At 44.5% G+C, this 21,690-nt stretch overlaps 1 protein-coding gene across 1 annotated transcript in view; it reads left to right on the top strand.

The window, feature by feature from the left end:
* LOC144762274 (ATP-binding cassette sub-family C member 10-like) overlaps positions 1-21,690 on the top strand; it is a 1,353,417-nt gene that overhangs the window by 1,272,726 nt on the left and 59,001 nt on the right. Inside the window, exon 19 of the mRNA XM_078647416.1 lies at positions 17,800-18,053. Within this exon, the coding sequence (XP_078503542.1) occupies positions 17,800-18,053 (254 nt within the window). The remainder of the gene's footprint in view (positions 1-17,799; positions 18,054-21,690) is intronic.

The following is a 21,690-nucleotide window of genomic DNA, read 5'->3' as shown; positions in this document are numbered from 1 at the left end:
ACCCGAAACTATTACGAGCCAAAGATGTATAACCATCAGAGATAATAACAGTCAACTCAAGCATGCGTTTGACTGCGGCCACAATGGAGAGACGTTTTTGTACAATCAAGGACGCTGCCACACCTTTAACATGAGAAAGAATCATATCGGAGACCACAGGAAATTACCCAGTAGCTTCATCCCCAAATCTATGATAGGACCTGCCCATGTTCGTTCTGTACATGTTTGAGAATGTTCGGAAGAACGCTCATCGAGGGGGTGCCACAGCAAAGTGTATACACTGTAGCAAACACCGTCCCCCAGGTGTTGCAATCGGCCAAGGGGAACCAGAGCACTATTCAAACTGGTCAGCACTGGCCATGTGGCCCGTCAGTATTTAAGGGACCCATTCAAACAAAAGCAAGAGGATGGGGAAGGGCGGCATTAAGCCAAATCTGGTGCTGCCAGGCTGTAAGAGGAAGCTCAATGAACACATATGGGCAAAAAGCTGCAGGAACATTGGCCACGGAATAAGAATGAAAAGTATTATTTGCATCAACAGCGGGGAACGCTCAAAGCAGAACGCAAGATCCGCTTCGATCACACAAATAAAAGGAGACCCCGCATTGGGGCTACTTGTTGCAACAAGTGTTGAGTAATCGAGGCACGGCAATGAGCCGGAATCGCAACTGGTTGAGCCATATGGAAAATAAAGGGAATCAAACTGTAGTAAAAAAGTGGGTAATAAACCATACAGCAATAGGAAATCCCTACAAACAGAGAATGTTCGGAAGAACGCTCATCAAGGGGGTGCCATAACAAAGTGTATACACTGTAGCGTACACCGTCTCCCAGGTGTTAGAGTCAGCCAAGGGGAACCAGACCACTATGAAAACACATAGGAGCCAATTCACAGAACTAATCTGAGATAAAATCCTAAACTTACTACTTTTGGTATTCACAGAAGTCATTTAGTAGTAGTAAAGTTCGGACTCATTGTCAGAGTTGGACCACAGCATCTAGTAGTCAAAAATTGGGCAAAAGTGGGGGACAACTACAACAAAGTTCCTGTGCCCTGCAAGGAGTATGGCATAAAACATGAAAGGATGTGGAAAAAACGACACATCTACAAGGTGTGTAGAACTACACACACTAAAAAAGTGTTAATAGTGAAGAACTATAAAATAGAGCAACATTTGGATGAGAATGAGTTAATGGAAAATGTGATGCTACTTGTGGCTATCATCAGCAAAGAATAATGTCAGAGCTAACCAAAATGTTATGTCCTTGTAAATGAGAAAAATGTTGAAGTTCAAGTTGACATAGGGTCACGAATAACAATAATTTCAAGGGACACTGACTATGATCTTGAAAATAAAGCACCACTCAAAAATAGCAGATGGAGGACATTCGACTAAACTTGAAGGACTATTTATAGCACATTTGATATTCAATGAAAGAAGAATTTTTACAAAGATAAATGTGGTGGATTATAATGTAAAGATTTTAGGATCACTTGAGCAACTAGGATTGAGGATGATGATAAACCTGTGTCAGCCACCCTACGTGTTCAGAATTTAAGAATCTAATCTAAATACTATTCTTGATGAATACAAAGAAGTATTTAGTTTAAAACTAGGGTGCTTAAAAGAGTTTCTGTAATCATTCGGCCAAAACGTCCTCGCAGTGAACAGTTCCGAGTCTTTTCGAGCTCTTTCTGAAAAAAATTCAAATGAAAATAAAAAACTAGATGGACTAAATAAACCATTAAACTAGTGACGTTATACGAAACGGACCAGTTTGTTTTATTCATATGGGTTGTAGTTGACTGTAGAGAACAAGATACAGTACTGGCACTTGTGTTGTTTTTCTGATTATTCCTGGCTTAGCCTTACTGTGGTAGGAGCCTAGACCCTGTTTTGTTAAACTATTTGGATTTTACTCAGCATCTGCTGTTTTCCAGTATTTCATGAACAACCTATTTGAAGGATGCAAAGTGTAATAACATTTCAAGACGACATACTAACCTACAGCAAAAAAAAGTACAGAAAAATAAATGCCCACTTTTCAAACATTGCTGTAGAATATCTTGGACATTTGAGCCTGATTACGAGTTTGGCAAATGGGATAATCCGTCACACATGTGAAGGATATCCCGGTCTGTCAAATCCGCAGTTCCACAGGATTATAATGGAATTGTAATATGTCGGATGGAAGCCTGGGCGGAGTTTGCAGAGTTCCAAGTAGTGCAAAAAAGACTCTGCTGTGCTATGCTGTGCTCCGTAAGTGGCAGAGTGCAGTCATTTTTTGCGTTGGGTGTTTGCCTGCGTTGTGAAATTATCGTGAACAGCATCATGCACTGCGCAGCAGGCGCTGCTTCCTTTCTGATGCTCGAGTAGATTATCTACTTCAGAGGCAGCTTTCTCAATGCATACGGGCGGTTTCTCAATGCACACGGTTGCAAGCATACGCAGCCCCTTGCATTGAGAAACCCGACCGCCCGCGTTGAGAAATCTTGCCGGGAGGATGATTACCCTCACTCGCCAACATGATGTTGACAACTGCAAGTGAGGAAACATTTCGCCAGGAGGTGGATTTTCCTCGCTTGCCAATTTGATGTTCATGATCGCGGGTGAGGAAAAAACTCTGCTCTGCTACTAAGAGCGAAGTTTTTCAGAACTCCGCCAGCTCCGATGAAACGCGGCGTGCGGAAAACTCTGCGAACTGCGCGAGCAGGGCAGAGTTCACTGCCTTTATTGGCCTCTAGTTTTGGGGTATTTAACGTAGAACTCCAGGGGGAGGCTGTCCAGCCCTGGCAACTTTCCATTGACCATACCCTTAATGGTAGTCTGTATTTCTGAGACTGTGCTGGTCCCACCAACCCCTCAGTCTCTCCCCAGGAGCCTCCGAAGCACTATCCAGTCCAGGAGTACACTGGGGTCTTCTAGCCAGACCAACTCCTACAGTCCATACAGGGAAACATAGTAGTCCCAAAATGCTATGTTTATTTCTACTGGGAAGTAGAGTGTGCTCCCATCCTGAGACATCACAGGGGTGATAGGTGAACCCCTACCCTCCGAGCAGACCAGCCAAGGTCGAATGCCTTCCCGGTTTCCCTGCTTCATCGTGGGCTATGTAGTCCCTGTAATTATGGCACCGGAAGTGTTCCACTGCTGTATTTTACTGTTCCCTGGCCTCAAGCAATCTAGGGGAGCCCATGGGTCCATTCCCAATGCATTTTCTAGATGACACATTGTGATGTCTAGTCGGCACAGCCCCTGTTTGAGATTGAGGTTCCCCACTGTTTGGACCATACAGTGCCCCTTCATTACTGTCTTAAAAGCCTCCCACACTACCAGACTGCTAAAACTGTACCAGTGTTGTCCACAGAGTATTCGACTATCTGGTCTTGTAATATATCATGACATACCACATCCTTAAGGGCTGCCGTGTGAAGAAGGTGCCATGTTGTAATAACGGGGTGGTTATCTACCAGCTGAGAGGACAGCAGGAGTGGGCTATGATCTGACAGCATACGGTCAAGGTATTCTGTGTGTTTTACCAAGTGGCAAAGTCCCTTGGAGCAGATATATATGTCCAGTCTGGTATTGACTTTATACACAGTGGTACAGTACGAGTAGTCCCTGTTGTGTGCACCAAATATCCTCCCTCACCTCATCCAGTTCCTCATGCCTTCAGCTGTCTTATGTGCCAGGGCAGCGGCAGAGTTGAATGGGATGCAGTTAAAATCTCCCCAAGCATCAGGGCCCCTTCTAACAAGTGACTCAGTTGAGTCATTTGGGAGCTCAGACAAGTGGGATGGTCTAGGTTTGGGGCATATATGCTTCCCATCACCACCAACCTACCACACAGCCAATCCTCTACAAAATCATATCTGCCTTCCATGTCAATATTGACTATTGTGCCTCGAAGGGGACCCCTGCTCTTACCCAAATAAGCACCACGAGCTCAAGCACAGAGAATGCAGTAGCACATATCTGCTCTAGTATAGTGGGTCTCTTGTAACATAGCTACGTGTACTCCCTGCCATTTGAGGTACATGTGTATTTTGTGATGCTGAGACGCTGTTCATATCCCACAAATATTCTATGTCATAAGTTTGAATTCATGCAAGGAGTGTGTCATAGTGGCCATCTCTATGTGACCGTAGCCCCCTGCACCCCTCCCTGTGACCTCCCCATTCCTCCTCCCTCTGTCCACCCGAAACCAAAAAAGTGAAAATTCAACTAAACATGAACAAATGCCCCAACTCCCCGACCTCAGAGCAGCCCAGCAATGACCAGCCACCTAAAAAGGATAAACCAACAATACAGTCCCAACAAAAAGACCTTCCATTCCAAGATTATGGGATAAGAGGTGAGGGCTGATTTAAAGCCTAATCAGTCTCCATCTTACTGCACCGGCCGCCATGCCATGCTCACACTGCAGTCTCTAGGGAGTGATGACCCCCAGAGCTCTGAGACACTTCTCTGTCTCTGCTGGATGATCTTGTCTGACTTCTGCAGAGTGATATCTAGTGGGTTGCTCTCTGTCTGATCCGGCCCTTCCGATTCCCACCCCTCAGAGCCATCTTCCAAGGCTGATTCCTCCTCGTCCTCCATACTCTGGCCATCTGCAGAGCTACCTTGTCCCAATCCATTTGTGTTCTGGTGGGTTTGACCAGTGTTCCACCTTGTGAACGGCGCCTGTTTTTCCGTTGCTCCCCTCCACACAGACCAGGCTGCAAGAGTCTTTTTGTGCCGGCTCTGTACTCCTCCATCTAGGACCATGCTTCCTTCAGGTCCAGGCAGAAGTACCATCCTCCAGGATTTTTAGTTTTGATGGGAACAGGAGGGAGAAGTAGCGCAGGCCTTCTTCCCTCAATGCCCTCTTGACTTCCAGGAAAGAGTCCCTTTTCCCCTGTACTGCCGCGGCATAGTCTGGGAACATAGAATCTTTGCTATTTCCCACTCGAAAAGGGCCTGCCTTGTGCACCTGCTGCAGAAGTGTGCCTCAGTCCTTATAATGCAGCAATTTTGCAACTAATAGCCTGGGTGGCCTCCACGGGACTGGCGGCCAGACCAGCATCCTATGTACCCTCTCAAGTGCAAAGAAGGGGGTAAGTTGGTTCGGGCCACCATGTCCTGCCACCATGTCTAAACCATCACTGCCCTCGGAGACGCCCACCTTGCAAATGTTGTTCCGTCTGTAACAGCCTACTGCGTCCTCTTCTCATTGCTCTAGCTTGTTCACCCGTACTGTTAAGCCCTTTAGTTGGACTCTCATGACTTTCTGTACCAGCTGCAGTTTGGATAGGACCGTCTGTGAATCTTTAACTCTGTCCACTAGTTTACAGCTGTCTGCATGCAACAGGCCCAGTTCTGTTGTTACTGTGCTGACTTCTCGTTGGAGTGTGGTCTTCGCATCAACTATGGCTCTGAGGATTTTGTCCAGGGTGTCCTATTGGGGTTGGGACAGTGTCTCTAGCAGTCCCTCCACCCCCTGTCTGGTCTTTCTCTCCCTCTCGTTACTCATGAGAAGGGCTCTGTGACTTAGACCATTTCTTGACCATCTTTGTCCGTTAATGCTGGATGTGGTCAGCACTCTGGTTGTCAGCAAGTCCTCACAGGTTTGACACTGTTAACACAGTGTAGTATGCAGCTACCCTCCATTCAGGAGCCACTTAGCTGCTGATCCCCACAGATGAGCAGTCGCCTAACACAGGCTAGGCATAGTCACTTGCGCCCCCTGGGTAAACGGTCTCTGCTTACAAGTCAAGTCTACGTGGAGGATATCAGGGCCTTTCGGTAAGCTTGTGGGCCCCAATATTCCAGGTCATGCCTCTCAGGCACATGGCCAGGCCTCCCATCTCCTCAGTGGGGGCCCTGGTCCCATAGAGAAGCCTGTGCCTCTTGCGTTCGGCTAGGGTCTAGACCGCAGGGTCCCCTTGTGCTTTCAGCCCCTTCTTGGGGGAGGGGGGCAAGAGGGGCAGCAATCACGCTGTTTGCTGTACTCTCCCCCAGCAGGATTGCTCGCCCGTAGTGCCACACTATTATCTCCCCACTAGGGGCCCCCCAAACTCTTGCCATCACTGAGACCATGCTTTCTGGTGTCAGCTGCTGTATCACTATATACCCGAGGTCTTCATTGTCTCCCCTGAGTTCTAGGCAGCCTGCCGCTTTGCTGGGTCAACTTTCCCTGGTCCTTCATGTAAGCAAGGATCTTTGTGTTCCTGCTCATGTCCCAGGATGGATTCCTTTCTTTCCGGAGGGCCTGCCACTACAATTTTGCTGTCAGGCCTCTATGGCCACGTTGTAGCAATTGGGCGTTGCCTGCAGAGTTCACCATCACTGCCCGGGCCTTACAGGTGTGTATGTCTCAAGGTAGAGCTTTGCTGGTTCAAAACAACTTTCCCTGGTCCTTCATGTATGCAGGGGTTTTTGTGTCCTACCCCACTCCCTGGATGGATTCCTTTCTTCCCCAAGGGCCTGCCACTACAGTTTTGCTGTCAGGCCTCCATGGCTGCGTAGTAGCAATTGGACGTGGCCTGCACAGTTCACCATCACCCCCCCCCCCTGGGCCTTACTGTTGCATATTGTCTCAAGGCCGGGCTCCTGCAGCTGGCTGCTGCCAAGGGACGATGTATTTACTTTTGGGCAGTGTGGCTGCCGTGCTTGAGACCATCCTCAGTCCTGCACTGCAGCTGCAGTCAGGCGTACTTACATTACCCTCCTATTCAGTCCAGTGTCTCCTCAATCACTTCGTCCCACCTGTACCGCACCACAAGGCCACTCAACTCCAGCAGCTGTGGCTTCGATTTTCCAGGTGCTCCAGTCTTCTTCACGCCGTTCGGCCCCCCTGGTCCCTGCTCCTCCAACGCCACCATAGGTCAGCTATGTGAGCCCTGTAGGGTATTCAGACACCAGTTCCTTGACAGGGACCGTTGATGAGCTCGAAAGGCACACCATTAGCTCAGGATCATGACAGCCGGTGAGGAGCAGTGAGATTACGTCTGCCATGTTTGCCCACGTGGCCACCCCCCCTCTGTTGTTATATATATGGCTGTCTATATTATCTACTGGCAGTCTCCAGTAGATAGTTATAGTTAGGACCTAGTTTCCATAGGAAAAGCGTTTTTTCTATTCCCAATAACTTTGGCGCCGGTTGACGAATCTTCGCAAAACTTTCAAAACTTGTGGGGAGCTCTGGAAAGTTTCGGGGTGATTCGCCTAGCGGGGGCCGAGAAAAAACGTAATATATATATATATATATATTCACTGCATCAACAGCGGGGAACGTAACCCTAGGGTAAAAAAAAAACAAGGTTACTGATGTCAACAGTGTTGTCATTGGAGATCTCATCAGTGATGTCACTGACCATGTCATGAATGATGTAATATGTGACATCATCAGCAGTGGATTGCGGGTGCGCGAGTTATAGTGAGTACAACTAACTATAACGGAGGAATTTCAATAGTTTTGTACGAGTGAAATGTCCAGCTAACTATAACACCCCTAAAACCTATGGTTTTTTCAGTGAATTTCTAAGGTTTTTTTAAATGCTAATTCCTAACTATAACATGTCTGAAACCTATGTTTTTTTCAGTGAAATTCAAAGGTTTTTTAAATGCTAATTCCTAACTATAACATATCTGAAACCTATGTTTTTTTTCAGTGAATTTCAAAGGTTTTGTAAATGACAATTTTTAAATGTATTAATTGTTATAATTATTTTTTTGATACTGATTTACTACATTTTTTTAAACTATTTATTTTTAGATATTTTATTTTTTAAATTACATTATAATTATATTGTACATTACATTACAAAATATACTTTCTCAGAATGAATTACTTTAGTTTAAATACTTTACAAATAGGCAATAGACATTTAAGTATAGCAGTTGCAATGGGCAACACAATTTCAAACACAATGCAACATTGAGCTCAAAGGGAATTTCTAGTTAAATGCAATTAGTTACTTTATGGATTACATTTCTAACCACAGGACTGGATCCTAGATTCAGTCCTGGGACATCTCCTGTAAACAGTTGAGTAAAAGCATTTTGGTTACAGTGGTGATTTTTAAGGAATATTATTGTATTTTAAAAGTTGACACTTAGAAACTTTTTCACATAGAATCACCAATGTTATCCTATTGGAGGAAATTCACTTAGCAGGTAAGTAGTAAAGTAAGTAAAGTCCACATTTGTAAAGCGCACAATCACCCGTAAGGGTCTCTAGGCGCTGGGGGGCCGTCGGGAAGATTAAGCGAGCTATTGCCCAGAGTCACATGGTGCTGGGCTGACCTGCCGCCGGAGCCGGGGATCGAACCGTGGTCCCCAGATTCCAGCGTCAGTCGCCCTGGCCGCGGCGCCACACCTCTTCCACTAGTAGTGTTATCATTACATTACTTTTTCTTACTCAGTGGTGGATCCTGAATCCAGCGCTGGGGCATCTCCTGTAAACAGTTGAAAGAATGCGTTCAAGTTATACAGGCGATTTTTAAGGAATATTTGTAGTTTGTGAAAATCGACACTTAGAAACTTTTCTGGTGAAAACCACACAATGGATTCCTATGGAAGGAAATACATTTACTGGTAAGTACGGTTAGAATTACTTTTCAGGGTCAGTGCTGGGCTAAAAGATGCAGCACCAGGTTCTCTCCTGATAGCAGGTGAGTTAATCGGAATTCGTTGTTCGGATGATTTTAGGTGAATATTTTAAAGTTCCAAAACACCACACTTAGAAGAATTTCCAAGTGAAATCAGTCAATGTTAGCCTTTCAAGTTACTTTTCAGGATCAGTACTGGTCCTTGTGGTTATAACCTTCTGATTGGATGATGTTAACCTATTCACAACAAACTTAAAACGCACCACTGGGCGTGTTTGCACAATGATGAAGGAAGGGGGCGGGGCCTGAGGTGACATGTGTGCGAACATGCCCTGTGGCGCGTTTTAAGTTGGGGAATTAATTCCTCTTCAATCCTGAGGTCCCCTGGGGACCACCTTGCCCACCAGGTACCTACAGTATGCGCCAGGGAGCTGCGTTGAGAGAGGTGTTCAGAGGCCACGCCCCTTTTTACAACAGTCTGCAATGCAGCTTGAGCCCCCCCACGCAGGGTATTTTGAGCCCCCGTCATTCATTCTTAAAAGCCCCGGGAGTGGCGGTCCCCGGGGCTGGGGGGTTTCTGAGAGCCCCCCCACCAATTTAAACAAGCCCCGGGTGGTGGCGGTTCCCGGGGCTGCGGGGAGGCCGTGAGCCCCCCACCTACACTATCATAAAGCCCCGGGGGTGGTGGTCCCCGGGGCAGTGAGGGGGGATTGGGCATGCCCCCGGGATTTGGCCCCCCCGGGGGCTAATTAGCATTGAAGCCCGGAGCCCGCGCTTCGTTTTTTTTTTTTTGATTGGCAGGATCCGCGCACCCAGCGTGGATTTTGCCGATTTTAAAAAATATATATTTTTTTTGGGGCTATAGAAAATTGAATGGGGAAAACACGTTTTAGGACCCCCCTTTTTTCTCAGCCCCCGCTTCACGAATCACCCTGAGACTTTCAGGATAGGAGCGGAGCGGAGCGCCCCACTACTTTTGAACATTTCGCTAAGATTCGTCAACCGGCGCCAAAGTAATTCCAAATAGAATGTCGCGGATTTCCTATGGAAAATAGGTCCTAACTATAACTATCTACTGGCAACCGCCAATAGGTAATATATATATATATAGTTGGGGTTGAAGTCTGGTTAATGGTTCACGTCGTTTGACTCGTGTGGGTGTAGGGCACTGAGGAAGGCTCAATACGCCGAAATGCATTTGCCGCAACTCACGGATGCAACTTTGAAATAAAGCACCTCCAACGAATTCCCCTTTGGCCTCCGCTCTTTTCTGCACTGGGAAGGGTTTCTGTTGATATTTTCTGCGCAATGCCATGAGCGCAGTACGGATGACCCTGATACGCAAGAAGACCCAGACTAAACTGGCATCACGCTGCCCAGCAGTTTTTCACGGACTTGAGGAATCAAGAAGTTCCGGAGCCCGCCGACAGATTTTGGGAGAGGCATGCGGTATGAGGTATTTTACCTCTGAAAGGGCGTTATGTGGCGCATGGCTGCCCCCGCATATACAATCTCTCTATCTGACGGCTGTATCAGTCCGAGGGGACCCAAGGAGGAGCTTTTGACCTCAGCTGTGAGGGAGGGAGTTAAGCCATCCTTACCTCCAATCTTCACTGGAACTGGTACCATTCTGAGTTGCCCCCCACACCACCGACCCAGGTGCATGAACATGATGCATCCTGGGAGTTGGAGTCCGGTTAATGGTTCACGACGTCCAACAGGTGAGCCAATGTCTTTCGGGGAGGAGTCCAGTGACGTCAGCAGTACAAACAGGTGGAGCAGAGCTGATGGACTTAATATTTGAATTGTGTGGGTGTAGGGCACTGAGGAAGGCTCAATACGCCGAAATGCATTTGCCGCCACTCACGGATGCAAGCCCAATTCGTAAAAACTCCAAGTGACTTAAACACATCTCTTTAACTCTTTTCTAGACATAGACCTCATAACACTAGTGTCAGTATAAAAGTATATTCTCCCTAGGTCATTAGATAATTTTCTTATATAACTTAACCATGGGATTTTTCCTGCCTGTTCTAGACTCATACAGTAAAATCTCTCTATTTAGTGCTAGGTACGGCGATATCTAGACTCTGTGCCAAAGTAGCATGGGCTGCATTTTAATCAAGTCGGCAATGGATGATATCCCTAGTTCACTATGGCAGTTAAAAACCGATGTACTTTGTGGGACAGCTAATAGGAATCTTTAAAAAGCATTTTCTATAACCTGAATCGGGGAGACATCATAAAGTCCCCAGATGCCTGCCCCATACATCGCTATACTTAAGCATTTCGCTTGATAGATTTTTAACAGGATCCTCGGAGGCCTTTTGTCCATATTCTGGGAAAATAACATCGATGCTACAGTTTATATTTTAAACAAGAGGGACCTATTCTTAATTGCGGATCTCCCAGATCCCTTATCCTCTAACAGAATGCCCAAATAGGAAAACCTTTTTGTCTGTTCAATTTTCCCTTTGTCCACAACTAGGTTGCATTGATTATTTCTCCCCTTATCGCACTCTGTCAAATTCATCTACTGAATTGTGACTGTTTCTGCTCTGGGACTCTGCCACACATCGTAATTCCATTAGGACACCCCACATGCAGCACTTACCTGGGCAATGGATTCTGGGGCCTGTAGTTTCGATGAATAGCAAGTAGTGTGCAGAAATTGAATGAGGGGGTGTGGCGACCTTTACCCAATGGGACAGTGGCGGGGTCATTGTTAAAGAGTGAACAAGTCACCCGTACTATTCTGAAGGCATCTGAGGAAGGCCATTTCCAGACCGAAATGCATATGCCATGCCAGCTATTAAAGTGCTTCTACCGATATCTCCGCTGGGGCCTCTGCTTCTTAGTGGGAGGAGTTACAGTTTTATATATATTCACTGAAAAAAACCATAGGTTATAGACCATATATAGTTAGGAATTAGCATTTACAAAACCTTGAAAATTCACTGAAAAAACCATAGGTTATAGACCATATATAGTTAGGAATTAGCATTTAAAAAACCTTATTTTACTCACACAAAACCATTGAAATTCCATATATAGTTAGTTGCACTAACTATATATTGCGCACCCGCAATCCACTGCTGATGATGTCACATATTACATCATTCATGACATGGTCAGTGACATCACTGATGACATCACTGATGACATCTCAAATGACATCACTGATGACATCACTGATGACAACATCCAGTGACTATGTTTCTGTAAAGTTAAAATATGTCTTACATATTGAAGAATGAGTGGATGTATAAGTGTCTGGACGAAGGATTTAGTAGGTGCATGACTGAATGTATGAGTGAGTGATTAAATGTGTCTCACTGAGTGCATGGGTTAGTGACTAAACTGTCTTAATTTGTGCATCATTATGTCTGTTGTTCTGTAAACTGCTGCATGTGTTGATCAGTAGCTATATGAGTAACTATATGGGTTATTGATTGATTGCCCAAGTATTTGCATGGGAGACTGAGTGTGTGTGTGGCTGGCTGGGAGGTGTGTGACTCTGTACAGATCAATGTGTACTTGTATCAATGATTGTATAAGAGAGTAAGTATGTGTTAGTATATGGTTGAAAACGTAAGGTGCTCTATGTTTAACTGTATAGAGTAGAAAATGGAAGTGTGATTGATTCTTTACAGGACTGACTAGGTGTGTGAGTAACTCCATGGATGAGTGGCAGAGTGTGAGTGTCTGTATAGGTGTATGAGTGCATATGATAGTGTTCTAAACATGAGTGATTCTATGTATGAATGATTGTATGGGTGAATGAGTGAATGTGTGTGTAGACGTAGGAATCAGTGAGTACGTATGTAGTAACTAGTATTGGTGTGTCAATGGTTTCAAAAATTATACTCTGTTTTTAACACTGGGTGAAACAGAGGTTATATTAAAATGTGAGGAGATGCATTGTATTGTCACATGAATGATATCATCAGTGATGTGGTCATTGATGTCAAATGAGATGTCATCAGTGATGTCATCAGTGATGTCATTTGAGATGTCATCAGTGATGTCATCAGTGATGTCACTGACCATGTCATGAATGATGTAATATGTGACATCATCAGCAGTGGATTGCGGGTGCGCAATATATAGTTAGTGCAACTAACTATATATGGAATTTCAATGGTTTTGTGTGAGTAAAATAAGGTTTTTTAAATGCTAATTCCTAACTATATATGGTCTATAACCTATGGTTTTTTCAGTGAATTTTCAAGGTTTTGTAAATGCTAATTCCTAACTATATATGGTCTATAACCTATGGTTTTTTCAGTGAATTTCAATGGTTTTTTAATAGCAAATATCATAAGCTGTCGAATGTCAAGTACGTGGTAAGTGAAAACATTTTCGTGTTTATGCACACTGATCTGCTTTGAATGGTGCCCCCCCCTCATTTCTATTACGAGTACTCTCTCTTTGCAGATAGTGAAAGGTAGTTAACGCAGGCCTTTGCCCCCGTTGTAATCCGTCGTGCCTGCTTCTCTCTCCATTTGATTGATTGTTATCCAAGTATTTACTGTTTTAGAATTAGTTCTCTTTGGTTCATTCTCTATTTACAAACAAACACAGAGTCGCAATACTCTGTTTAGTCTTTGCAGATAACGAAAAATCGTGTAAAAAAAAAGAAAAGGAATCGAGTAAAATCAGTAGGCCACTAATGGGATCTCTTTTTGACCTCGCTAAAATAGAAACAAATACCAACCTTGGGACACGTTTCAACGGCATGGCAAGAATAAGAGCTCTTTTGTCTCAGAGAGAGGTGGCCTTGAGTTCGGCCCGTGAAACTTTCGTACTTCACATAGCGAACACCCGTACAGAGGTGCACACCCTTTTCAATTAAGATTTGCCTTTCAATTTCAGCAACATGTTTCCGACTATCTTTAACGCATCCTCCACAAAGTCCCTGGCGCACTTTTTTAAAGTTGTTACCAGTGGTCTCGTGACTTCATTTGAGAAAATCTTTGGAGTCATCCCTGCTTCCTTTCATTCCATTTTCTCCACTCTGGTTCGTGGATTGGCATTTTTACTTGCATTACCAGCGGACGCTCTTGTGCTTTTTTACATTTTTAAATATGGATGTCCCTCCTATGCAACCTCACACCCTGCAGCTGCTGACACTGTTCCGCAATCGCATGCTAGAATATTATGGCACAATGCCGTTGGCGATATTAAGCACGGCATATGGATTATCTTTTCGATTCTCCTACTTCACCTGTGTCCTGCCTGTATTTCACTGCCTGACCTGTGATTTCGATTGGGCCATTGATTTGTGTCTCTGCGGACCGGTTTCTCCTGACGTCGACTTTAATCAGCTGATGACTCCTATCATTACTCACGAGTTGGTTTGTCCTGGCGAAAGGATTATGGCTGTGGCATTGATGCATGGACTACTTGGCCCCTGGAATTTACTGGCGGCAGCACAGTCTTTCTTGGAACAGAGCTTTCTTGAAAACCCACCGAGCTGTCCTCTGATGGTGATAGAGGATCCGGTGCTGGGAGAGCACGTATGTTCTTTTCCGCTTTTAAATTGGATGGCTGAACTGTTTTCGGATGAAGACGGTGACTTCCTATTGGAGGCTGTTGCAGCTTATTTTGCATACACAGTTATGTCATAGACCTTTTTCATGTTTGATATGCTGAGTACTAGCATTTCATTGACAATTCATTGACTTATTTGTCAAGTTTTTATTATTTACCTTGCCTATTGGCTTAAGACTCGATAAAGTACTTGGCTGTTTTATTTTTCTTTAGCATTAAATTTTCCTAGTTTTTAATGCTTTACCTTGCGGACCGTCCACATATAAACTTGCAACTGCTCTCATGAGATGGCACTTCTATTATCTTATTCAGTTCGTTTCCGGATCATGGGGAGGTGTCATCTAGGTCCTGGATATCTTTACACCGTGTTAAGTTAGCATGGGCTCATTACCGGTTTAAACGCCATTTTTCCTTTTTTGCAACTTCTGCACAAGACACTTAGTTGTTGCTTTAGCTTTCCACCTAGTAGTTCATCGTGGTTTACATGAGAATAATATGTTATTGGTCTACTATCTGCTTTACTTGTTAAACTATATCTGTACAGCTAGTGCTAAAGTTTCAAGAACAACACGATACAGAATTGTTATGAGGTCTGATCTCCACGACTTCATACTCATAACATAAGTGCCACTTCTGCTAATTCTGGGCATGAGGCGGGTTTTATATTGCTTTGCCGAACACACATACACAACAGTTGATGCGGTTCACATGAAGAGAGAGCTGGTGTATGCTGATGTGATTCCTTCAAATCTAAGACACTAAAGTATGGGCACGCCCTAAACCAACACAAAGAGACCTTCTTAGCAAATAATATAATATGTGTATTAGGGAGGGTGGAGCCCTCTCTACCTTGCCCCTCCCCCTCCCCGCCTCCCTGCCCCACCGTAACTCCCTCCACGGCCCGCGGCTGCTTATAAGTGTTGCTAACTCTTATTCATTTACAGCATGTTAACATACTGTCACCATTCGCTTTTTATGTACTAGTAACTATGCTGGTAATTTTGCTACTGATAATATGTGTACTTTTATTATCTAAGGTACTACGCCTGAGAAGACGGCATTAGTAAATAAACATTTCAAATACACATCTGTTCTTCTTAACTCCATGTTCTGGTTTCTAAGAAATCTATAACGACCGACTGTTCATGAGTTCCACGTATCCTGAGGTACTATAAGTTCATATTCTGGATTGTCTAAACATTGAGAGTTTGTTATATCCAATGTGACACTGTACCTAGCTTGCTAAGGAGTTTTTGATTACTAACGTGAGTTTTGGGACACCCTAATTCGCCGAGGTTCCAATCCTCTGTCCACAGTTCTGTGTGAGAACAGAAACCCTGCGACAGGGGCACCCCCGACCCTTGCTGGAGCTTCATCACACTTGCGATACAACTCCAGCAATGCATTCGCCGAGGTTCCAATCCTCTGCCCACAGTTCTGTGTGAGAACAGAAACCCTGCGACAGGGGCACCCCCGACCCTTGCTGAAGCTTCATCACACTTGCGATACAACTCCAGCAATGCGCCACCTTTACGGCACAGATACATCACGCATCTGTGCTGTTTTTGCCCCATGATGCGCCGCATTGTAAATGCAGCACACCATAGGTGACGGAACAGCGGCACAGAATGACTAACACATCCCTGGTGATGCGCCAGTCATCATAAATGTATCCCTATGCTTCTTATCTTGTTAGAGATGAACCGCCATATGTATCATCAAAGTTTTTTGCATTTCCTAAATAGCGAACTTTAAGGAATAAATAGCGATTCTTTACCATTCCTAGTTTGCGATGAGCTATTTGCTAATTAGCCGAATGTAGCCCAATGTAGCCCAATGTAGCCCAAAGATGGCCGCCAGACACACAAAAAAACAAATGTAGCCCAAATATCAGCCAGATGTAGCCCAACTATAGCCCAGTGACAGAATGACCAATCAGCTTCGCAAACCTCCGTTACGCGAAGCGGAGCGCTGTTACAGATATATATCTTTTTTTGAACGTTAATTTCTCAAAATCCACTGGAGCACATATATTGAGACCTAGCAAAGGCACATCGGGCTACCAGTCCCTAATATTTTGCCAAGTTTCGTGCAAATCCATTCAGCCGTTCGATTATTATTATTATTTTTTTTTTTTGCCCCGCGGGGCCCTTTTAAAACCTCCACATCAAACCTAGGGGGTCAGCGAGGATCTACTATGCCCCCTTATAGTTATTTCCCCCTTTGTTTTGACCTCCTCTTGTCTCTCGATCCTACCGAGAGACAAGATGGCGGCCGCTACGGACTGTTTGGAATGTTGACAGACGCCGGAGAACCAATCAGCTTCGCTTCACAAAGCTCCGTTGCGCGAAAAGTCCGCGTCCTGGGCCGGTGCCCAGTCCGCTGTTACAGATATATATCTTTTTTTAAACGTTAATTTCTCAAAATCCACTGCAGCACATATATTGAGACCTACAAAAGGCACATCGGGCTACCAGTCCCTACAATTTTGCCAAGTTTCGTGCAAATCCATTCAGCCGTTCGGGCTAAAAGTGAGGCCAACCGCCCTATGGAAATTAACATGGGAAAAACGCGTTTTGGGACCCCCCTTTTTTCTCGGCCCCCCCTTGACGAACCCCCCCAAAATTTTCAGGGGCTGCTCAGAAACAAAATGTGCCATTTTCCTGAAAATTTCAGCCAATTCCGTCCACAAACGCCAAAGTTATTAGACATAGAATTTTCAAAAAACCCATAGAGAAAAAATCCTAACTATATATACCTACTGGCGACCGCCAGTAGGTAATATATATATATATATATATATATATATATATATATATATATATATATATATATATATATATATATATATATATTCTCACTGTGTGCCGTGTTCCCTGTCCTCTTGTCTGTCCCTTGTCTTTCCTTTTGTATCGATGAATGTGGCCCTGCTGCATGCAGGCGTTCTGGAATGCTCTGGGGCGTCTGTCAAGGGAGGATCTGTTTTTACTGTAGTACGTTACTGGAGCTTCTAAAATAAACAGCACTGAAGTTACCTTGAGTCCTTATTTTTTACACAACCTGAAAGAAAAACAAGGCAAATAAAAAAATAAAGCAGTACGTATAAGCTTGTAAAAAATTGAGAGTTCTTATCAAGGCCACCAAGCTGCAAGTAGAGGCGGACATTTGTTACACATGGATGCGTATATTGTTGTCTTAGACTGTCCCTTGTAGATTGGATTGATGAAGAGGAATGTCGTCTTTTCTTTTCATTGAAGCACCATGGGCAATGTAGTTCTTTGACTTCCAGTTTAGCTATTTTTATTAAAGCTTTAATATGGCTGCTGTTAAAATAAAGCAACAACGGAAATGCATAATCCTTGCCTCCATATCCTTAATTGCATTGACAATTCTTGTTCCTGTGTGCTAGATTCATCAGTTCTGCTAAAGCATAGCCAATCTGTGAAGGTCAATCTAATGTGTCCGCATAGAGGTCTAGGTTCTTGGAAAGTTTTCAAGGATTCAAGGACTGGATTAGTGAAATGCCATCTAATAAGTTGTATAATACACTTTTTAGAATTGCTGATGTTCTAGTAATAACTGGAAATGAATTTGAATGTGTATATATAATAATGACTTTGACCAAATTGCATGCTGTTTTTTGTTTGTGACAGGATACTTCCAGTTGGCCAACTCTGGGGGAGGTGAAATTCCAGAATGCACTTTTAACATATCGTCCAGGACTCCCTAATGCTCTGGATGGGGTGGACTTCACTATTTTCCCGAGAGAGAAGGTGGGCATTGTGGGAAGGACTGGATCAGGCAAGTCAACAATCTTCATGGCCCTGTTCCGTATGATGGAGCTGGATAAAGGGCAGATCCTTATTGACAATATCAATACCCGTTTGGTTGGACTGGAGATACTGAGGTACGGTAGTCTGAAAAACTTTGAACTGCACAATATTTTATTTGTTAAGCTTATAATGCGCGCAGCTAGCCAAGAAGGATTTCCCGGCGCCATGACGGAGCACATCATTTTGGCAGGAACCTAGCAAAAAGTTTATTGGTCAAACAACCAGGTTTTGATGTTTTTTCGGAACCTCGAGTAGTTTTCTTCTTTGCGGATATGTGGAGGTAGCGCATTCCAGAGAGATGGACCTAGGTGTGAAAACGATCTACCTCCCATTCTTGACAGTTTAAATCTAGGCACACAGAAGTTGGCTGCGGATTGTGATCGTAGGTTGCGTTTAGGTGTATAAGGATGGACTAGTGCTTGCAGATATTTAGGCGCTGTACCTGCTTTTATCCTGAACATATAGCTCAGGGCTTCAAACTTAATACGGTTCTCCACCCTGAGCCAGTGTAGATCTCGTAGATGACCCGAGGTGCTGGCGGTTTTTGGGACTCTGCAAAGCAGTCTGCCAGCTGAGTTTTGGACTAGCTGCAGTCTCCGCACTACAGCTTTATTTGAACCCAGGTAAAGGATGTTGCCGTAGTCAAGCCGAGAAGTAATGAGAGCATTGACTACGGTCTTTTGGGTGGAGGTAGGAAACATCCAGGGTATTTTTCCGAGCCATTTGAGAATGGTAAAGCATAGAGCTACTACTTTGTAGGACTGTTGCTTCATGGACAGGGTGTTATCAATGATAACCCCAAGGTTACGGACATAGCTGGTTGGGACAGGGAGATTTCCCATTTGAGTAGGAAGTGGGAGGAGTTCCACAAGTCTTTTTGTTTTCCCAAAACCTCCATCTTGTCTCCATTCAGTTTCAATTGGTTGCTAGTCATCCAGTTGAATATGTCGCTGAGACCTTGTTTGAGAAGTGAGGGAGATAGTGGGCTGGATTCCGAAAGAGAGAAGATGATTTGTGAATCATCCGCGTAGGTCATAAGAATGAGACCTACTTTGTCCGCTAGGTCTGCTAATGGTTTAACATATAAGTTGAAAAACAGAGGGCTCAGAATTGAGCCTTGGGGCACTCCATGCGATGAGACAAAGTTTTCTGAGCATGCTGAAGATGACATAATTTGGAAAGTAGGATATTCCAAGAAAGAGCTGATCCACTTTAGTGCATCACCACAGATCCCAATGCTTTCCAGTCTGTTTACAATAGTGCAATACACGTATTTTGACCTACTGCATAGTCTTGGATTGCTAGGGAAAAAAGTTTTAGTTAATTATTTTGTACATATTCTGTTGTATGGGAGTTATTTCAGGATGTAACTCTAGATACTACAACAACATACCTACGGTGATCTTCTCAGTGAATGGGTAATCACCCATGCATTATTTGTTTGAACATGGCCAATCGGAAGGGTCTAACCACTGAGACATGTTCTGATTGGCTGTTGGCAGCCAGTCCAATCAGAATTGCTGAAAAAGAAAGTTGTTTAGGCAGTTCTCATTTTCTGCCATTAGTCATTCAGAAAAGGTCCTTGTGGTTATAACCTTCTGATTGGATGATGTTAACCTATTCACAACAAACATTGGTAGCTCCATAACCATTGCCCCGGAGAGTTTTTAAGGCTAGTCAAAAAGGAGTGGATTTGTCATATTTTACGGAAACAACACTCCCTGTTTATGAGAGGGGTGCAGCAAAGACTAAGCCTGGGCAGTGAGCTCCGCTCCGCTCACGGAGTTTGCATAGTTTTTCAGACTCCCCGTTATGCGGAGCTTGCAGAGTTTCAATAAACGTTTTCCTCGCTTGCACTCATCAGCATCGAGTTGGCAAGTGCAAGCAAGGAAAATCCACCTCCAGCCGAGATTTTCCTCATTCATGCTCGTCAACGTCCAGTTGGCGAGCATCAGCGAGGGAAATCAACCTCCCGGCGAGATTTCTAAGCGCGGGCAGTCAGCTTTCTCAATGCAAGTGGCCACATATGCTCTGGCTGGTCGCATTGAGAAACTGTTTGTTCGCGTTAAAAAAGCTGCTGCTTGAGTAGAAAATCTACTTGAGGGGCAGAAAGGAAGCAGCACCCGCTTGCGCTGTGCATGATGCTGTTCCTGATAATTTCGCAGCATGAACAAACACACGGCGCTGAAAATGACCTCAAACTGTATTTTTCTAATGCACTCCGCCACTTGTGCAGCTCTGCGTAATGCAGTAGAGTTTTTTTGCATGTCGTGGAGTTCTGCATAGCGGAACTCCACCCAGGCTTAGCAGAGACTACTCACAATTGTGTGGAAAAGGCAGCAGGTGCACATCACAAACTTTACTCGGGCAATCCGCCTTACAAAATTAAAGCCTCGCTATACATCAAATGAATTATCCAATATCCTACCCCCGCCCCTATGGTCCTGCCCACATACCCCACCCCACAACTATCTCATTTTAAATATAGTGCATTTCAACAGTTTTCATCTTTACTTTCCCCTACAACTTATGACTGCATTTATCAACCTCTAAGCAATCAAACTTCCTACATTTAACCTTGAACTTCCTGCGTACCCTCCGTTTCCATGTGATTAACCAACTGGCAACGCCAACCAAACTTCTGTCAAATCATGCAAAACTTTCCAAGCCACCACCACCCAGAAAAAGCGAGCCTGTTAACTTTTTCTGCCCCCCACACTCCTAGATGCCCCCTAACACAGTTTACTTTATCTCCGAATGTTCAAAGTCCTCGCCAGCCCTTCTCTCAACTCCAATAAATACAACTCCATTACCAACACACAACAGATGGACCTCATCTCTTCTAAAAAAAACTCCCTGTTGTCGTATTTAATATATGCAAGACAATTGTGCCGAAACAATTTTGCAAAAACAAGACATTTCCCTGTTCACTTTCTTGCGCACCCTGTCTGTAGATGAGGGCTTGCTGGCCCCTCTCTAAATTCCCCTCAGCATAATCTCCACCCATAACACGCAGCACCTGGCCCACCGGGCCTTAATCTGCAATAAATCATGTTTCATGGCCCTTAACAGCACCACACCTTTCTCCTTCACAAGATTGTTGTCCTTCAATGGAGAACCTACATGTCCGGGCATCTACTGTCTTCTAACATGCCATACAAACACTGTGACAAGTCATTCCAACACATACTCCCTTTTCCCTGCAGGGGAAACACATCCTATGCTTCGTTAGCTGTATGAAAAAAGGAAAAAAAAGAAGAACAAAAAAGTAATGGGAAACAAATGCTCGTCAAAACCGCAATTTGCCCCAAAGCTCATCTGTGTAGCTTCTCTCTCACCCCACTTGATAAAAAAGTGGCCCACCACCCAAATGACCACATCCTCCGCTGCCAGACCCACAACAGAACATGCAACTGAACAAAACAGCAGTAAGGATGAAATAAAATATGCCCTGTAGTGCTTCCCTCAGCTGTCAGAACCCTCACATAACACCTGTAGTAGTCTGTGCCCCAAATGCATAATGTTTTCACGCGCCCAGCCTCTATTACCTGCGTCAGTCACAGCGCAAATGAGGAAGGAATGAGTGCCATAATCAGCATGGCGCTAGAGCGTAGCAGAGAATTAATAGCAGCTGAAATGCCGGAACCTTTGCCTCAGACTGGTGCCTGAAAACCATACCACTGATACCCCCACTGCAAGCAGCCCATCAAT

The sequence above is a fragment of the Lissotriton helveticus genome, chromosome 6 (genome assembly GCF_964261635.1).
Source record: "Lissotriton helveticus chromosome 6, aLisHel1.1, whole genome shotgun sequence".
NCBI lineage: Eukaryota > Metazoa > Chordata > Amphibia > Caudata > Salamandridae > Lissotriton > Lissotriton helveticus.
The sequence above is the reverse complement of the archived record's forward strand: the minus strand, read 5'-3'. Positions and strand labels throughout refer to the sequence as shown.